This window comes from Oculina patagonica, chromosome 2 (genome assembly GCF_052425735.1).
Source record: "Oculina patagonica isolate OP01 chromosome 2, crgOcupat, whole genome shotgun sequence".
NCBI lineage: Eukaryota > Metazoa > Cnidaria > Anthozoa > Scleractinia > Oculinidae > Oculina > Oculina patagonica.
The window spans coordinates 11,188,807-11,201,263 of record NC_135759.1 but is presented as its reverse complement, the minus strand read 5'-3'; the positions used below and the strand labels follow the sequence as shown (position 1 = coordinate 11,201,263).

The 12,457-nt window shown below is 34.3% G+C and overlaps 2 protein-coding genes across 9 annotated transcripts in view; one reads left to right on the top strand and one right to left on the bottom strand.

Annotated features, from left to right (window-relative positions):
• Positions 1 to 4,425, bottom strand: part of LOC144639255 (gamma-aminobutyric acid receptor subunit beta-3-like) — a 20,890-nt gene extending 16,465 nt beyond the window's left edge. The window contains exons 1-3 of one of the 3 annotated variants that reach the window (XM_078498581.1): positions 4,401 to 4,425; positions 3,781 to 3,892; positions 3,627 to 3,684 (exon numbers count right to left, since the gene is read on the bottom strand). The gene's annotated coding sequence lies outside the window, so the exon portion shown is untranslated. Of the gene's footprint in view, positions 1 to 1,377; positions 2,057 to 3,626; positions 3,694 to 3,780; positions 3,893 to 4,400 lie in introns of those variants that run through there. The other 2 variants (XM_078498584.1, XM_078498571.1) reach the window with 2 other exon arrangements.
• Positions 18 to 12,457, top strand: part of LOC144639221 (gamma-aminobutyric acid receptor subunit beta-2-like) — a 16,294-nt gene continuing 3,854 nt past the window's right edge. The window contains exons 1-5 of one of the 6 annotated variants that reach the window (XM_078498528.1): positions 56 to 84; positions 5,136 to 5,199; positions 10,099 to 10,188; positions 10,969 to 11,143; positions 11,936 to 12,153. In XM_078498528.1, the coding sequence (XP_078354654.1) occupies positions 10,115 to 10,188; positions 10,969 to 11,143; positions 11,936 to 12,153 (467 nt within the window). In that variant the 5' untranslated portion in view covers positions 56 to 84; positions 5,136 to 5,199; positions 10,099 to 10,114. Of the gene's footprint in view, positions 85 to 5,135; positions 5,200 to 6,674; positions 7,058 to 7,142; positions 7,469 to 9,453; positions 9,700 to 10,095; positions 10,189 to 10,968; positions 11,144 to 11,935; positions 12,154 to 12,457 lie in introns of those variants that run through there. The other 5 variants (XM_078498536.1, XM_078498521.1, XM_078498506.1 and 2 more) reach the window with 5 other exon arrangements.

Below are 12,457 nucleotides of genomic sequence, written 5' to 3'. Positions count from 1 at the left end.
TTCTTTTCTAAAATTATAGGAGTCCAATCAGGATAAACGCCCAAACAACGAGTCATAACATTTCGACATGCATCGCACCTAAAGGTAATGAATTTATACTCTATCATGATACAGGTTTAGTTTTAAGGGATTATATAAGAAAAGATTCTGACCTACTCTTTTCGAACATGTCGTTTTCACTAGGTAACTCATTTAAGTGTAAAATAAGCGTAAAAGTCGCTTTTCACAAGAATATTTCCAGATTAAATAAATCATTGTTTTAGGGTGGATTGCGAAGACGTGTGCATTAAAATTAACTAAACCACCAAACAAGACGGCATGCGGAGTATCTTAACTGGAGAATGCCAACAAGGCGATTTCCTGCTGGCACAAAGAAAACACAGCAAGAATATTAAAATGTATACGTCATGATACAAGTGGGTTGAATGGGGGAAATGTAAGCCCTACAACTGTCACAGTTGGTGTGATAGGTGTTAACAATGCAAGCATGATTTTGACTCTATGCAACCATCAAGTTATGACGCATAGCGATGAAGCCACATAACAACACAAATTAAAAACAACACAAAATCTCCCCTTCTTGAATGAATTTCAGAGGGGCAAGATGCAGTTATTTCTTTGACCATTTCACAAGCATGACGCTTTTCTTCTGAATATTTATTCGCTATTTCTTACAGTCCTTTGTAAGAGGCAGCGTAAACTCTGATTGGTCAATATGTTGTATGTCAAAATACACTTTTTCCACTAATTGAAGTTGCGGTCTTGTGGTCCCAGTTTGGAATCTATGGCCACAGTAATCAAAATAACAAACTTTTAGCTGGCTACAGCCTTAAGAAAATATTTAGAATTACATGTAACATGACATCTTAGAAACCTTCATTCGGCAAGGTTTTGGCTTTGCAAACATTTCAGTTTACATTTCAGCATTTGGGATAAGTAACACCTGTTTCACTTATACCACTGAGTAAGTAATATCTTTGTTAGCATGTTGCAAATTTATCTCTCCTTTCTTCATCGACCTTTTTTTGTTTTCAACAACATCCGTCGAAAATCTCGCCTATTTCCCTCATTTCAATTCATTGTGAGCGGTGAATAAACGTTTTTGAGAACTATAAGAAATTGGAAATACAGTTTGAAATTTTGTCGACAATTGAACGAAAATTATTCAGAAATGTTCATATTTCCACATTCCCATGCGTTTTATTCTACCTTCGTAAAAACCGTATTCAGGAAGCGTCGTCGTTTCGTCACTTTTAAGCATGGAGCAAATATTGTGTTATAACACTTACACTGTCGTTATTCTTATTTAGTTGACCCTATTAATGTTATCGTTTTCAATACATTTGGCTGAGTTGGTAAGAAACTAAAACATCTTACCTAGTGCGATTTGTTATTACAAACGCCCACAGTTATTTCAAGCACAGAGCAAGTTTCCATAAGATCGATGATAAAATCTCTTTGTAATTCTCGTTTTCATAGGTTCACATTGTTAAGAATCCAATGCTAGCTGGAAACAACATGGCCAATCATTAATGTCTATCTAGATAACGCGAAGATAAAAATGCAATAGCTAAAGGTGAAGAGCGATAAACAGGCCACATTTGCCACAGAAAAATAACAGACTGTCTGCGGTCGAAAAAGTGCAAAATAGGCTTGCACTGCGATTTTTTTTTTATTTCAAAATTATAATGTCACACTGACAGTTTAATAAAAAAAAGACAATGTAAAACACGCATCCGTCAGGAAATTAAAACATCATAAAGATATATTGTTACAAGTTTATTACGTGATTAAAATCCTCACTACCTGCCTATAAAACTTTTATTAGTTCTTATTGTAATATTTTGGAACTAATTTTATCTTTGATACATTACAATTACATGTAACGCTGATTAAAAGCCAATGCAAACCTTTTAAGTAAGGCTCTAAGTTTGGTTTAGGAAATCAGCACGAGTTCCTTCTTGGTACTTGCAGCGCCGTGTCCCCAAAACCAATCAACATTCCGCTCACCGAGAATATTTGCATTTTCGTTCAACTCCATCACCTATACTTATTTCGTTTGGATAAATCACCATAAATCTAAAAAGTGTTTTTTTTTAATATAAAATATAAGAAAATAATATTTCAGTTATGTTATTTCGTGTTCATTGATTTAGCAAACGGTACTTGTGGGAAGAAACAGTTGATTCTCCACAGGCATTTAAAAAAAATAGACTCTCTTCAGTAGTACTGGTAAAGAGCACTCTGCAGGACGGACTGGAATGTTTTATTTATGATACGTATGTAGTGTACATATTTGACAGATACTATTTGGAACATAAAATCTTGTTTCTGTAATAATATTCTTCTGGTTACGTTACGTAAAATCAAAAACCTGTTTTAGTAATCTTTTTTCGCCCGTTTCTACTTGCATCTAACTTTTTTTAGGTAAAGGTTATTTAAAAGCTCAGGAATGTAACGTGAATAACTTGAAGAAAATCCCATATTTAAATTATAAGATTAAGAACCTCACAAATTTCTGAAGTAATATTAAGAAATGAATATTTCAATTTTATATTTTTTGTGTGGTTAGATCATGTCAAATTTCTGCCTAACAGTGAACTGAGCTACTCGACCGCCGTTTTGAACGAAACTCGGCAACGCCTCATTCATTATTCTTTTCTATAAAATAAAGCAAATTATTGCGAGTGGGCGTGGATGATGTTCACTGATTTCGTGTTCTTGAGAAAAAGTAGTTTTGGGGTAACCGTGATTCATAATAAGAACATTGTATATACTGTTCATATTATTACACAATTTTTATTATTGTGTTTGTGGGTTTTACTGGTGGTTTAAAATCCGCTGTGTTGTGTAAGAAAAAGGGAATCCACCTTAATCCACCTTAATCGAGCAAGATTACCTTTGAAAGGTCACAAGTTGCAACTCGCTTTATGTGTGTATGTTTTGTTCTAAAATTCGATCAGTCATCATTCAAAATGGTGTTGCTAAACATTCATTTTGCCAATTTCTGTGTGAAATAATCACACATAAAACTTCATTGTCTCATAATAGATATAAACGAACATTTTATTGACTGTTAAAGAGATTTACCCAAGTTAGAGATTCACGATGTTTTCTATGGTAATTTTCAAAGTTTGTGTGTAAAACTTCAAACTTTAATCGTTTTACATTGATCTAGAAAAAGTTTATTGTGCTCAAGAACGGTCGGCTAAATATTTATTATTTCCAAAAATGTCTCCTGGCAAATACACCTTGAGACTTGAACCTTTAAACTAAAACATAAAGCACTCATTTCCACTAAATAAATGATTTCATTTAGTTTTACCAAAACTAGGTTCACTTCGGACGCCAAAGAAATTCATGTTAAGTAATTATTATGATCGTGTTATTTTGCCATGTCGTAACAGCGACATAATTTTTTTTTTCCATTTTTACTTCAGCGCAAATATCTGCCAACATTTTCTCAAGGTTAAAGCAAAATAGCTTCTTGATAAAATGGAAAATAACGATCTACATGTAAAGTAGCTGTTAAATACCATGTTATTAAACACCATGCTCGGTGTGACTTCCGTGAATTCAAAAATTTAATTACTAGAACAAATATTAAACGAAAAAATAGGTAATACCTTAATTCCGCACGCTTTATGTTTGGTCTGTGTATCAGATTCAACAGGATTGAAGTGACTGAAGAAAAAATATACCAACGAGGGTCAAAGAAGACCATGAAGAGATAGGCTAGTTTTTGAGCTTTTGTCCCCTTTACAACCAAAGGACACATACCTTGGGTAACGTTTTCTCTCCTGATACAAAGGGTGTTTTAAAACAATAGTGTAGAAAGAAAAAACAAGAACTCGGCTTGTTCAAGGCTTTAGAGCACTGACTCACGCTGACACTAGAACACAACAAATCATGTTGATTATTACAGAATGTTTTGTATCTATATTCATTATTATTCCTCAAATTATCCGCTTTGAGATCTTGCAGTTTAAAAACAGAACGATTGAAACAAAAACTTTGAGATCAGGCCACCTGTCTTTTTATATCAATTCAGAAAGTACCGATCGATGTAAATACATTGTTTGGAAAAATTCGCCGCTTTTATTAGTTAATGAAGGATTTTCTGGAACAGATTATGTCACGAATTTCATACCTTCCTAAAGAGTATTTATTTCTTTTGTTTGATATCAGCGCTTCAGGTCAATTTTATGCACCTACACAATTTATGAAAACCTTTGTAAATTATAAAATGTAAGTATAGAGATAAATTGCGTGTGTTGTTAGACCCCCGACGATTAAGAAATGCCAACGCCACTTAGAGGTCTTAATTTGTTTTTGTTTCATTGCTAGATTTGCCTAACGAATATTTACGGGAAAGGAATATTTCATCAAATCATACTTACGTTATGACGGTCTGAACGTTATATCCTCAAAAACTTAGAGCGTGTTCAGTTCTCTTTAATATTGCATAGGGTGTTGTACCTTAATTTGACACACAGCAAGAGACCTAAATTTAGAGGCTTTTAATCGGCCAAAGGACGCGAGCATCTTGCTGCGGATCTAAAGGCATTCTATTATAACAAAAACAAATACAAAAACGATAATTGGAGATTCAGCAGCTTTATATCTGAACAAAGAAATCCGTTAATGCTGTGATATATAACAAAAATCGAACGTATTACTTTGATTGGTTTAGGTTAGTTCGGTCTTGCCAGTAGTTTAAGGAGTTCTCTTCAGGGTCAAAGTCAATGAAAAGAGTTATTAAATTATACACCTTTGGAGATAAAATGTTTGAACTTGATCGACAAATTATGCCCACACAGTTATCAGATAATGCTTTCGATGTAACCCTCAATCAGATACGCTGAAAACAAACGAGACCGTGGTTACACGTTTATACAAATCGACATCACAGAAATTCTTTTTTCAGGCATTTTTGGTAATCTCCTTCCCTTCATAAACAGAATACTTCATCAAATCATTACTTAGGTACTATATTTTTTAAAACAAAAGAAATTCTTTCAATACCGTGACAAGGGCGTCAATTTAATAAAGGTTTCTAATCGTCAAAACACATAACATGGGGTAATTGAATAATTATTCTGACTAAGCTTGTATTCTTTGTCTTTCTTTAATAAAATGTAACTCGTGTTGGTCGACACACGGTCATCAATATTGAGTGGCTGGATATTCTCAGATCAGGTAATGAACTAAAATCATGAATTTGAAGCCGTTACATAAGGAACTGAGAGCTTTTTAAACTTAATTATCAAATTTTAACGATACAAAGTTATTTGCAGATAACTCAGATTCAACTTTTTCTAAAAATAGAGTTGAAATTGACATTTCTGGAAAGCGCTATTTCTTAGGTAAGATAATAATATCCTTATCTGTGACAGGCTTTATAATTCAGACGATAACTAAAGTAGCACATAAAATTTATTTTCTAGTGGCTTTTCATCTATCTATGGTGCCGAGGTTAAAGTTGCTGATTTGACTTAAGGAATCCTGCCTTACTTGTAGTTTGTTAATTGTCTTCAGTGCATGAACTAGCTCTATAATAAAAATTAATTAAAGTAAAATTGGAAGTTTGGTTTCCACCAATGGGTCGAAAAATCTAGAACACCAATATTAAGAATTGTATAAAAACCAAGTTACCCTTACAAGCATGCCAACACGCCATGTTGAAGTGGTTTTTAAGCGACATAGCGTTTTCGAAGTTAGCGAGTGTGGATGTTAATAGAGAATAGGACTGGAAAAATACTCTTTTGTTTAGAAAATTAAAATCCCACATCACTACTGGTTATTCTTCAATCTTACCAAACTGGAACCATAAATATATTATGTCATTCGTGTGCTTCATTTATTTGTCATAATAAAGATTCTGCTGTCAAACCCAGATATGCCTCAAACGAAGATCCACGCCTTAAATGCTAATTATCTCTGAAGAATAAGAAATACAGGGAGTTGTTGACATAATTATTACTTTTATGATTGTGTAGTGACTATTATTCATCATCATTCGTTTATTGTTTTAGTGTATTTTCATTCACCCATCATCAACCGCAACGATGAAAAACATTGCAAAAAACAATTCGCTTCAACTTCAGTTTAATTATTATTCTTCGGTCCTGCAAAATTACGTTTTTGCTCAAAAAAGAAAGGAGTTCATTTTTAATTTCCAAAAGGGGGCCTTTTGGATGCATTTTGTGGTTTAATATTATTCAGCTTTGTTAACTATGAAGTAGTCACCGCACCTGTGCTCTGAGACAAAATTTCGAGTTCAGTACATTTTATTGAAAAGTAGAGGCTACAAAGAAGGTGTGAACAAAAACGTCATTGACAAACTAATGCCTCTAGGTTGGATTTAAACTTAAGAGAAAGAGAAAATGGCAAGAACATTTCATTCTTCCCGGCATTCCCTTTGAGTACATGATAAAAGTATTTTGGCAATTTTCAAGAATGCCAGCTCAATTCACTATCCTGATAACTCCAATCATTAAAGACTATTACGGAGCAACGCAACTTATTTGTTTTCCTTTGGCTGTAGCACATTTTGTTCTTATTTTTGGCAAATTAAGACATGGAGAAACATGGGAAACCCATGACACCCGAAATGTGCTCTAACAATGGGGCATCCACCAATTAAATTTTTGCTTTCAAAATTATATGGTGTTCCCAAAAAGAACCCATGCAAAAATATTTCTTGAATGTTAGTAATATTGGAATTTAGAATTATTCAGGTGCGGAGAAAACCTTAGGCTAGTAGATCGTTAATACGCAGCGCTCGCATCTCCGATACGGAGACATTTGCATGTAATTGTGAGACATTTTCGTGCCGGGTACAATGGGAGACTTAGCCTTGCGCCATGGGGTACTGAGTCGTTTGTAGTTTATCTTAAAATTAAAAACCAAATTGCTCCTCTTCAACGCCTAGAATTTTAGGAAGAATAACCGATGATTGCCTGCAAGCAACCAGAAGAAAAAAACTTTCGTTAGCAGTATCAAACGTGAAACGCCAAGGTCGGTTTACTGACATGTAATTTACTTTACACTATCGGTAAGTTTTTTTAATACATAATGCTCAGTTATTTTTAAATTACTGCGAAAATCATCTCAATAGATAATAGTGACATCTTTCTTCAAGTTAGCAGTTTTAATTCTCGTTTCATTAAATCTGTTGTGTTCTAACGCAGCTGAAAGGGTGTTTGTAATATGTCGCTGGAGTCTGTGATTGTTTTCACATAAATTATTTATAAATTTCCCGAGAAGGCGCTATCGATGCTTCCAGTTCGCTATTAGTGTTCTGTATGATATATCAACAAACAGAATTTGCAGAATGTAACTCGGGTAAAAATGAAATAATTCAGTCACATCGAGGTGGATTGGAAAGATCTTGAAAACACACAGACACAAGTGGGATAAGATCAAACAGTTTGTTGACATAAATCTGTAGAAGGATAAAAGCGAGGTAAACGTTTAAGTAATATAATTCTTATTTGGTTCGTTACATTTTCCAGGCTTTGATATGTCTTGTGTACATAACGTCTAAACTATGACACATTCTATGTAATGTAACGGTGAATTTTATATCAGTTACTTTCTGACTAAAATCCGTTTTCTAAGAGATGTCTTCCAGTGAACCGATATAGAATTCTAAAAGAAGATGAAATATTTTGTTATTCATGACAAGCTGGCGGTGTTGGGTTCTTCGCAATCAATACAATAAATAACACTTTCTTTGCGTCGAAATAGACGATATATTTTTCCATTAATCCGTGGCGTAAATTAGCGTCATCATTGTCTTGTGAGTCTTCCTTGTAAAATGAAACAACGAGGCGTCATTAACTTTAAACGTAAAGCAGCCATTTATTCCAGCTTTTAATCATGAATCACAGCCATGAAATCGGCGATAAACTAGAAACTTCAACAAGGGATAAAATTTAAATATCTGCCACTGACCTAGCTATTTTCTGGTGTTTATGAAACTAATGTAAGTTGGCACACACACGCAACAGCCTTCACAGTTTGAAAACAGAAGGCACACATTATATGCACTATGGCTCATGCTTAATCCAAAACCGCATTTCATAGGAAGATGGTGTTTACGTTCTTATTTATTGCCCGATCAAGAAAATACGAAGGCACCTTTTTCAACCTTCGGTTCAGCAGTGCAAGTATATGAGAAAATGTTTCATTTGCAGTGGTCTGGAATGTCTTTATCGCGTTTATCTTGTTTTCGGCTTACAAGATGAATTCTCGTGCATTCATATCAAAAATTGAACCGAACGTTTAACGCTGTTGGGATTGAGGATGGGGAAAATACTTATCCACAAGATCGGTGTATTTATATTTTGATGAATAACAATTCTTCTATCATATCGAACAAAATGAAATTATCCTTTACGGTGATAATATTGAAGAGAAGTATATGTTTAGTTTTTAATTTTGTGTTGGCCGTATGTAGAGACTCGCTAGCAGTTGTGATTTGCATAAATGAGAACACTCATAAATATATTCTTTTACTGAATTTATGTCGTCTAATTATTTTCGTATTGAGTTTAATGTAACATAGAGACAGCCCTATCTAATTTATGGCAGTCAATGGAAGTTCAAACTTCAATGTTTTTAAACTAGAAAATATGAAAAGATAATCAATGCAGCAAAGCGCTTTAGAATACCAAGCGGGACGTTTCTTCGCGTCAACCCCACATATCTTTCGAATTAAATTGATTCAGAAGCATTTTGAATTCGAAAGTAAACATTTCTGCTACATTTTTAGATCAAAATCGATGTCAGCTATCTGAAGTTCAATTTTGCGATACCTTTAGCACGAATAAATGAATGTCCAACAGGCTTGTTTTCGTTTTGAAAATAATCAAAACACTTGTAGAAACGATGCGTTGTACAAAAGCAGTACACAGTATTGGTATTCTAGATTTCATTGCGAACATCCCCTAAAATAGTCGCTCTGGCATTTGTACCAGTAGCTTTTAATGTAATTGCGCCAAGGAACGTCTACAATGCAAGCTGCATCTACGTTGAACACTAAAAAACTAGTTGCTGGATAAAATTGCGAATAACCATACCAGAAAGTATTGTTTAGTGTTCGCGTTGGAGTAGATTTAAAACGAAAAGAGCATATAGGACTGTAAACGCACTGTGCTGTACTATACTTCGTACGAATATGTTGAAAAGGTTGTTTTTTTATGCAACGCACACTTGGGCTCGTTGCCACAGTTGATATCCCGCTTTACCACTCATAAAATAACTGCGGTGTTTCATCAACTCAGCAAATATTGCGGTGAGCAAAGCAAAGATAACAAAATCAAAATAAATCGTGTTACGAGCCCATCCTCCAAACGCAGATAAGAGCACTATCTTTGCAAACACATAGAAAAATTGCCAATAGAGGTGTTAATGAAAATAAAAGATTCTTTTGTGAATGCCTCAGAGAAACCCCAACAGCACTGCAGGTTAATAGCAGGTGATTGTATCAGGATAAATACCGATATTTGTAAACTTATCTGCGGGGCATATATCCCCCCTTCGTAATTGGCAACTGCGGTTAATACGGTAAAATCTTTGAAAAATTTGTTTGTGCTAATATACATTCAAAACTTGGCAACTGGAACATGGAAAAGAATACCTGTTTTTATTCAATTCCGATTTTTGACTAATTTCTTCGTCGCAATCAACTGTGTAAGTACTTACAACTAATTATTCAATTAATTATCCACATAAAGAATATTTGGAGTATTCTATGTAAACCAAAAAAGCTGCAGCTTAAGTAGAATATTACTTTTTTATAAAACGCGGTTGAAATGACTTTGGGACAATACAATTGCTCGGATTCTGCACCTTCATAAAATGGAGTCTTACTTCGTCCATAAGGAAGCTTAGAACGCAAGAAGAATACTGTAATCTGCTCCAGTTGCTGAGAAATTCTGGAAGCTGTTTCATCTTACTTGGCATTCTATTTTTCAAAAACACTTCAACCACTCAATATCCGAATGCGATTTTTTTAGCATATCAAACCTAATGATACGTTTCTTTGAGCAGAATAAGCTTTCCTTTGCTAATTGGTTCTTTTGTTAGCAGAACCATTGTTGGGATTATGAAGTTTCACCGTCGGATAGCAGCAGCCTTCGTGGCATTCTTCAGTCTTTTCGCTTGTGGGCTTGGTGAAGAGTAAGTAAAACAAATAATAATTTTAACATTACTAACATTGTAATATCCCTTAAGCATTTAAAGGAGATTGTCACGGTTTTCTTATGTTTTCTGTTAAAAATTCGCGAGTTGTCATCTCAACATCCGAGCATAATTATTGTAAAGCCACAGAATTTCCTTTGCTTGGCGGAATTTTCTTACGACGAGCAAACTATATTTAAAAAATATATTATTCAACTTCTGGAATGGTTCTAATTTACTTTTAATATTTCATTGGTATAATTCACTTCTTTAAAAAATTTTCACGAAATAGCATCGCAAAATACTGGTATGCCGCCTTTTTAACCAGAAATCGAGCAAAACCTCAAATTTAAATAGTGGATTCTGGTGGGTTATAAAAACAATTTTAATTGCTTAAATTTAGTCTGAAACTAAAGGGCTGAGAACGCTCACCTCCCACCAATGTGGCCCGGGTGCATATGTCGTATGTGGGTTGAGTTTGTTCTCGTCTTTGTTCTGAGGATTTTTCTCCGGGTTCTCTGGTTTGCACCCTTCATAAAACTTCCATTCGATCAGGAAATCACGGCCCCACAAACTTTTAGAGTTAAATACTTCCACGTATGAATAAATGTAATTTATTTATTTTAGTAATTATTACAATCGATTCCTTGCCATTAAAATTTCGAGTCTTTGATTCATGTGGCTAACAACTGCAAGTTAAGTACGTCAGTTTGAACACATATATATCCCCTACCAAAAATTCCCATGTTACAACCTGATACTTTTGCACTTTGATTTTAGCCTTTCCGACGAAATGAGAAAAAGCATGACTCAAGCTTACAACCTATCACGCGTAATAAACCGGAGTCTAACAGGTTATGACAGGAAAGTCAGGCCAAACGCCGGTGGTCCGCCAGTCATCGTCAAAATAGAGTTTAAAGTCATCTCCTTTGGAGAAATCAAGGAAGCTAATATGGTACGTCCATTAAATAACACGAGTAGATACTCAGTCTTGTTCTATAGAAAATCTCTGAATCTGATTGGTTCGCTAATTGTTTTCTATTTAACAATTTGACTACGAGCCAGAGTTTAGTACGTACAAATAGACTACATTTCAAAGAAAATTGGGACGAGTAGTCTAATTATTTCTTAAAATACGTTTACCTTCTTAATCAAAGGTTGAATAAAGGAAACAACTGTTCTAGATATTTTAAGCATTATATTTGTACCCGGCTTAAGTCATTAAGTGCCTTTCTAAGCGTTGAAATTTCAAAAGGGACATGTAGCGGCATTTATTTTCCAAGCAATGTTTGAATTGTACAATGTTCAAGTGAAATTTGATGAATGTTCCACAATACGTCAGCCCTATATTACTTTTCGCTATGTTCTAACACCTTGAGCAACACTAGAGTATCGAAAAATGATTATTCACCACATTAATATCAGTCATTTAAGTTCTCGTATCAAAACAACGCAGCTTAAAAATGTCTTTTTTGAAACTAAATTCTTCCAAAGATTTTGTACGTCCTGGCTTCAGGAATGCTGATGCTTTTTAGTCAAATAATGCCAAGGCAGTGGTACCAAATGTAAATAATATTTTCTTATTTCTGCCTTTTGATTTACGTAAAAACATCAAACTCCTTTAGTTTTAGGAATAACTCTAAGAATCTGAAATTGAAAACACAGTCATGTAATAAAATTTAAGTCATCTTGTAGTTGGGTTTTGAGTGTGGGTTTAGAGGTGAAGTATACTTTTGTTCTCTTAAAGGAATACTCGATGGATATTTTTATGCGACAGTGGTGGCACGATCCAAGGTTTAAGAACAACTACAGTACACCCTTCAATATGGCCGCCGATCCGACTAAACTGTTTTGGACTCCAGATACATATTTTTGGAATGTGAAGGATGCTAAATATCATCATGTGACCCGGGAAAACATGAGAGTAAAAATATCGCCTGACGGAGAGATCTATTACAGCACTAGGTAATACATAATATAACCTTTCGATTTATTCAGATTCATTAATTTATCAACTTGCAACTTAATGCCTTTTCTACTATTCTCAACCTAGTACCTTGTGTTATCTTGCAACTGGAACCCAACAGTACACAAAATTTAGGAAACCTGATATAATAGGAACAAATAATAACACCAAAATGCTGATAGCAAAAGGGGAATGAAAACTGATGTCGTACCAATGTTCCATCCGTTGTTCACTGACACAATGTATGTCACTTACTTTATCAGACATTTTATTTACACACTTATAGTCATATTTATACTTTTT